A 7,014-nucleotide genomic window follows, 5' to 3' on the forward strand; every position below is an offset into this window, starting at 1 on the left:
TTGTGTTGACTGTGGTATATTGTGTCGTTGTGTATGGCTGCTGTGGATATTTTTTGTCATATTGTGTTGACTGTGGTATATTGTGTCGTTGTGTATTGCTGCTGTGGATATTTTTTGTCATATTGTGTCGACTGTGGTATACTCATTTTGTCTTTATGTAATGCATCCCTAGAATGTTTTCTCTTTATGTGAAGGCACTATGGTATATTTCCTTTCTTTACATTGTTTTCAAACAAAAACGCCTGTTTCAGGAACCCACTGGGTGTTTACGATCGCCAGTATGCTCCGGACCGGAAAGTCCTCTTACAGCGGGTCACCGCACTTCCTGGATTACAACGAAATCGATTTACTGGACAACTTGCCATCTCCTCGGCTTTTGGCTTCTCACTTGACATTCGACCAGCTTCCACGGCAGGTCAGGGAGGGAAAGGGCAAGGTATTGCTGATTACTCGGAACCCGAAAGATGTGGCGGTTTCTTATCATATTTTTATGACGAAATTGAATGCTCCTGATTATAAAGGCTCCTGGGAGGGATTTCTCAGGTTTTATTCAGAAGGCAGAAGTAAGTAACTCATCTTTACCCTTGTCTCGTCAAACACCAGCCGTTTGTTATTTACAGTGACACCTGTGTATAATGAACACATGAGACCATCGTTTTGGTTAGTGTTTAATACGAGAATTGATATAGTTTGTTTTTTACAGCGACACCTGTCTATAATGAACACACGAGAACATAGTTTTCTCCTTAATTTGTACAAAATGTAACATTATCCGTGAAAAAATGCTTCGAGCAATGAAACATATTATTTCAACGTATGTTCACTCTTGTTTGCCCGGGTGTTAGCGTGAGGGGGTCGTCCTTGCCTGTACATGTTATATGGGATGATACCCGGAGAAAACAAACACGGTCGGGAAGGTACATATAGCCCCATACCTTTTCACATCGCATCGGGGTAATATTCACGTGAGATTGGTATGTCCTCATCAATCGGTCTTTTATAAGGAAGCGAATTGTATTGGTTTGAGGAAGGCAGAGGATTTCAGCATTTAATGTAATATACAATCCTATTTACTGAAGGTAAAGTGTTATAACGCCTAGGAATGAAAACATAAATATTGAATGTTCTATTTACAGTGCTGTACGGTTCCTGGTTCGATGCCTTTTTTGACTGGGAAAATACAAAAGCCACTTACAAAGGAGATAATATTTTGTACCTTATATACGAGGATATGAAACAGGTACGTACGCTTTTTGCAGTTGTTAGAAAATCTTTTACCTTTTCAAGTATAACAACGTTCTGAAAACTCGGAATAAAATCAGTTTTTTAACATTTATTCGACATTGTTTAAGGATATGTTCAACATTCTAAGTTGAGTTATAACACCTAAACTACAAGGGTTCCGCACCCAATGACAATTCTCTTCCTCAGAAAACTTTTGTATTTTGAGTGGAACTTTATCATCACTGTATACCCCAAACGGGACACTTGTGGCAAAACGGCACAAGGAATCGCCATGCAATATAAAGAAGTATATTTATGTAAGCAGTTTTCACTTGATGATACTTTTATGACAATTAAACTGTATCAACGTTTTTTCAGCTGCTGATTTATCGTTACATGGACAATTTAAATGTAAGAATAATGAACAAAACTCTTGTGATTAACGTGCAGTGCGATGCTATTTATTTGGATATCATTTTGAAAAGTTTATTTTATCAAAACTACCACTGGTTTGGAGAAGGAAATTAATCAGAGCTCCCTTTGACTCTAATGTATTTTAAAGTATGTATAATTTTCTGCCGATATTGATCGTTTATTCTCGAATATTAGCTGAAGTACCAAGTGTCTCTTCCAGGGTACAGTAACACCTGTTCAAGGGCCTACATGACCCTGATCGTATTTTGCGTTCTATTTATAGAACCACTTGCCAGAAATACCCACTTCTAGTAGAAATGAAAAGTGGATGGTATCTGTTTAAGAAAAATTAACAAACATTGTTGGAATTGATAGAATGGTATAAAGTATATTGATATTTCTCTAAAACGTGTCCCATTTTGGGTACAATGAAGTTAGCATTGCATTATTAATATATTTTCTAGGGAAGAGAAGAGTTGCGTATCAACAATAAAAATCTCTGAAATTTTGAGCACATTGGACCGCTTTCGTTTCACACAACCCAAATGGTTTGACCGGTTGGGCCAGAGTAGGTCGTTTATGAAATAAGGCCGGACCTAGTAATCTGATGCTGCTTTCAGACGACGAGCCTTTACAAAGCCTAACAAGACCTGCCTAAACATTTGCAGGGCCGCCAGGTTTTATACCCCTAAACTGATCAATTTAACACAGACAAACAGGTTGTTCTGCATAAACAAACAGGTCCATATTTGTGTGTTGGCATAAATGTACTAAACAGTTTGACCGTTTGCAGGATCTTCTCGCCAACGTCACCAAGATAGCGGCGTTTCTTTGTGAAACATATGACAAGTCATTCTTGGAGGAAGTCACCGACAGAAGTACCTTTAAAACAATGGTAAAGACCGTCATGGAGGAGATCAAACCATCCGACCAGGACTACATACACCAAATGTCAGACGACAAAAAATTGCCGATATATCGAAAAGGTATATACTTATATATATTGTATCTCAACGTATGTTATGATTCTGACGATGTGGTATACAAGTTTGACCCATGTACAATAGAACATGGTTATATTTCCATCTTCTGTCCAGAGAATAATTGGCGTTATAAAGGGATTTGGCAATACATTGAGGGAAATGTATACATAAATTTGTATGAAATCAAGAAAAAGTGATATTGAAATATGTTGACAGTAAGCGAGGTGACAAATGAAGGGCATCATAATGAGGTTTTACTGTTAAACATTTGTGAGGTAGTCTTTACATTCTTACATTTACTATGGTGTATCCGTTTTTAAATTTCTTATATCATTTCTAGTATTGCTGGAAATCAACCGGAACCTTTTCTTTAATTCTAATTTCAAATATGACATTGACCCGTCGATCTCGTAATCACCGCTGTATTGAAATTAGTATTACCGTAGTAGTCAAATCATAAATACCATGGTAGTCAAATCATTATTACCATTGTAGTCAAATCATAAACACCATGGTAGTCAAATCATTATTACCGTAGTAGTCAAATCATAAACACCATGGTAGTCAAATCATTATAACCGTAGTAGTCAAATCACAAACACCATGGTAGCCAAATCATTATTACCATTGTAGTTACATAAATACCATGGTGGCCAAATCGTTATTACCGTGGTAATCAAAAATTAATTATCATTGGAGTCAAATCGTAATTAGAGTGATAGTCAAACCGTAATTACAGTGATAGTCAGACCATAATTACAGTGGTAGTCAAACCATAATTACAATGATATTCAAACCGTTATTACCGTGGTAGTAAAACCGTAATTACAGTGATATTCAAACCGTTATTACCGTGGTAATAAAACCGTAATTACAGTGATATTCAAACCGTGACTACAGTGATATTAAAACCGAAATTACCTTGGTAGTCAGACCGTAATTACTGTGGTAGTCAAACCGTAATTACAGTGATAGACAGACCGTAATTACCGTGGTAGTCAAACCACAATTACAATGATATTCAAACCGTTATTACCGTGGTAGTAAAACCGTAATTACAGTGATATTCAAACTGTGATTACAGTGATATTAAAACCGTAATTACCGTGGTAGTCAGACCTTAATTACCGTGGTAGTCAAACTATAATTACAATGATATTCAAACCGTAATTACAGTGATATTCAAACCGTAATTACAATGATATTAAAACCGTAATTACCGTGGTAGTCAAACCGTAATTACAGTGATATTCAAACCGTAATTACAGTGATATTAAAACCATAATTACCTTTCTAGTCAAACCGTAATTACTGTTATATTCAAACTGTAATTACAGTGATATTCAAACCATATATAATTACAGTGATATTCAAACCGTAATTACTGTGGTAGTCAAACCGTAATTACCGTGATACATGTAGTCAAACCGTAATTACAGTGATATTCAAACCATAATTACAGTGATATTCAAACTATAATTACAGTGATATTTAAACCGTTATTACTGTTGTAGTCAAATCGTTATAACCGTGGCAGTCAAACCGTAATTACAGGGATATTCAAACCGTAATTACTGTGGAAGTCAAACAGTAATTACAGTTATATTCAAACCGCAATTACAGTGATATTCAAACCGTAATTACCATTGTAGTCAAATCGTAATAACAGTGATATTCAAACCATAATTACCGTGGTAATCAAACCGTAATACGAAAGTTTATGTAGTTGGCAATGACATGACCTGAAGCCAACGTCCAGTGTGGTCAGTTTCATCTTTTGGGAAAGCCTGGGTAAAAATAGCAACGACCGAAATAGCGCAACATCAGTGATGAGTAAACATGTAAAGTCCTACGCTGTCGACCGACAACACAGTGTCAGTTATGAATCATGAGTTCACACATAACACATTCTTGAATTTACACAATACATCGCAGGTAAGAATTATAAATATCATAATATCAGATATTTCTGTCACATTTGAATATGCACGCACTGAGAGGGTACCATAGGGAGAATTTCAAACCGCAGAAAGTACGATATCAATAGGTTTAAACGTAAAACACACTCAATTATAACGATGTTTGAGATGCTGTTTGAAGATGATTTTGATTCAAAAGAAATGCATATACTTGTATTCCAGAGAGGCTAGGTGAATAAAGCGAGAATTTACCTTCTCTCCTCTGCTGGAAAGACATTTTTGTTAGCTAGAAATTCACCGACAGCTGTCGCTAAAAAGTACGGCAGTACAGTTAAGGATTTCTCCATTACTAATCAAAAAAGCCAACAAAACACTGCCTTTTGCCAATTTCTCAACATGAACTGTTCATAAGGAGTATTAAACTATATTATCATTAAGAATTTTGTGATAAGGTTATAAACAAATCTGACTTCACTAAATTGTCCCTTTAATTAAGTGGCACTGATTGTCTTCTGTACATCTATTAAGCCGATATTGTGTTTTATTTCCATTGACAGGAGAGGTTGGAGACTGGAAGAACCATTTCACTGTTGCACAAAACGAAATTTTCGACAAAATCTACCAGGAGAAAATGAAGAACACGAACTGTACATTCCGATTTGAATAGAAGACAATGATACAGTTAAATGAAAATTAACGACTTTTGAATTAATTTGATACATTTACATATTCTGCTCACCATGCCTGGATTGTTCTGGTGTGCCAAATAACACTATACATGTATAAACATGCATTTGTTTATAATATGGGATGAGAAAATGTGAGAACATGAACTATGGATATAGTATTTTCTTCGTTACGAAAATTACAATGGAATATAATTTTCAGGCTAACCCTGGACAAAATATTGTTCAATAAACATTTGTGTTCCACATTGACCTGTTTGATTTATATCATTACCACTAGACTGCTGTTCTAGGGACTATACTGGGATCTTATATTGTTTTGATTTTGTGTTGACGCTTTGACGCTATGACCTTTGATACATTAGGAGCCTATATATGTTGTTCTCCTTGGTAGACGCTAGGTGCTCAAATATTCTTTGATGAGGTTGGCGCTAGGATATTGGATGATTCAAGTGGTATTCTGGTTAGTTGAGGCTTTGGTTTTCGATGTTGATCAAGTGAGTTGACGCTAGGAAATCGTATTTTCTGGTTGGTTGACGCTCTGGTTTTCAATGTTGATTTAGTGAAATGCACTAGAAGCGCTTTTGTTCTGGTTTGTAGACGCTATTGTTTTTGATGTTGACCAAGTGAATTGACGCTTTAGTTTTTATGTTGATCCAGTGTTGATCTAGGAGTTTGTATGTTCTGGTTGGTTGACAGTATTGTATTTGGTGTTGACCCAGTGAATTGACGCCATAGTTTCTTAAGTTGATCCAATGATTAGACCTAGGAGCTCATATGTTTTGGTTGGTTGACACTATGATTTACGATGTTTTCCCAGTGAGTTGACGCTATTGTTTTTGATGTTGACCCAGTGAGTTGACGTTATTGTTTTTGATGTTGACCCAGTGAGTTGATGCTATTGTTTTTGATGCTGACACTATTGTTTTTGATGTTGACACTTTTGTTTTTTTGATGTTGACACTATTGTTTTTGATGTTGAAATGACTCTAGGATCTGATATGTTCCGTAGGGCTGACGCTCTAATATTTGATTTGTTCTGATGTGTTGACGTTAGGGACTCAAATGGTGTTCAGTTTGTTTTACGTTGTACTTTTCGATGTTGATTTAGTGAGTTGACATTAGGAGGTCATATTCCGGTGGACAGACGCTATGATGCTTGATGGGATTAAGAGATAATCATATCAAAGATGTGTATACCATTCTCTCTAGTAATAACGATCCGGATACGTAAAGCTAAACAGACTGTGTGCTCTTGGTTGAATTATTGTGTAACACTATAAGCGCGTTTTCTCGTGTGTAGTCCGATAAGGCTGGTGACCATATCTAATTATATGCAAAATAGAAAGTTTTTGTGTTCTTGGTCCAGTCACTACATACTATAATAATCGTGTATGTTAATAATGAACATTTTGTGCAGTAATTTTAGGATCTCTACACAAATGCACTGTGCTACGTCGTTTATACAGTAACCATCCGTTAACTTCCGTTTTGCTAAAGCAGGAGCACAGTTGGGCTAGCACACTTCCATGGACTAGGTTGCTCAATTGGTTAGAGCGATGGTATAACAATCTGAAGTGAACCAGAGTTTTTGATTTAAACATATTTTTATTTGCATCTAATATACAGAAGGGATCGGGCACAAGTTGTCCAACTTATGTAAAGCCCTTTCCCTATAACATAATGAAATATATATATACAAGATGGCAATTTTTAAATTAATTAATATTTTCAATTAAGTTTAGTGTTACTGTGACAGAGAAAGAGTGAGAGGGGGTAGGGGGGTGG

General features: G+C 36.1%; 1 protein-coding gene across 1 annotated transcript in view; it reads left to right on the forward strand.

Moving 5' to 3' along the window:
* The window catches only part of LOC110462406 (amine sulfotransferase-like), a 10,661-nt gene extending 5,186 nt beyond the window's left edge, over positions 1-5,475 (forward strand). The window contains exons 2-5 of the mRNA XM_021516355.1: positions 252-563; positions 1,137-1,240; positions 2,432-2,624; positions 5,098-5,475. Coding sequence (XP_021372030.1) covers positions 252-563; positions 1,137-1,240; positions 2,432-2,624; positions 5,098-5,207 — 719 coding nt within the window. The 3' untranslated portion in view covers positions 5,208-5,475. The remainder of the gene's footprint in view (positions 1-251; positions 564-1,136; positions 1,241-2,431; positions 2,625-5,097) is intronic.
* The last annotated feature ends 1,539 nt before the right edge of the window (positions 5,476-7,014 follow it).

This window comes from Mizuhopecten yessoensis, unplaced genomic scaffold (genome assembly GCF_002113885.1).
Source record: "Mizuhopecten yessoensis strain PY_sf001 unplaced genomic scaffold, ASM211388v2 scaffold10783, whole genome shotgun sequence".
NCBI lineage: Eukaryota > Metazoa > Mollusca > Bivalvia > Pectinida > Pectinidae > Mizuhopecten > Mizuhopecten yessoensis.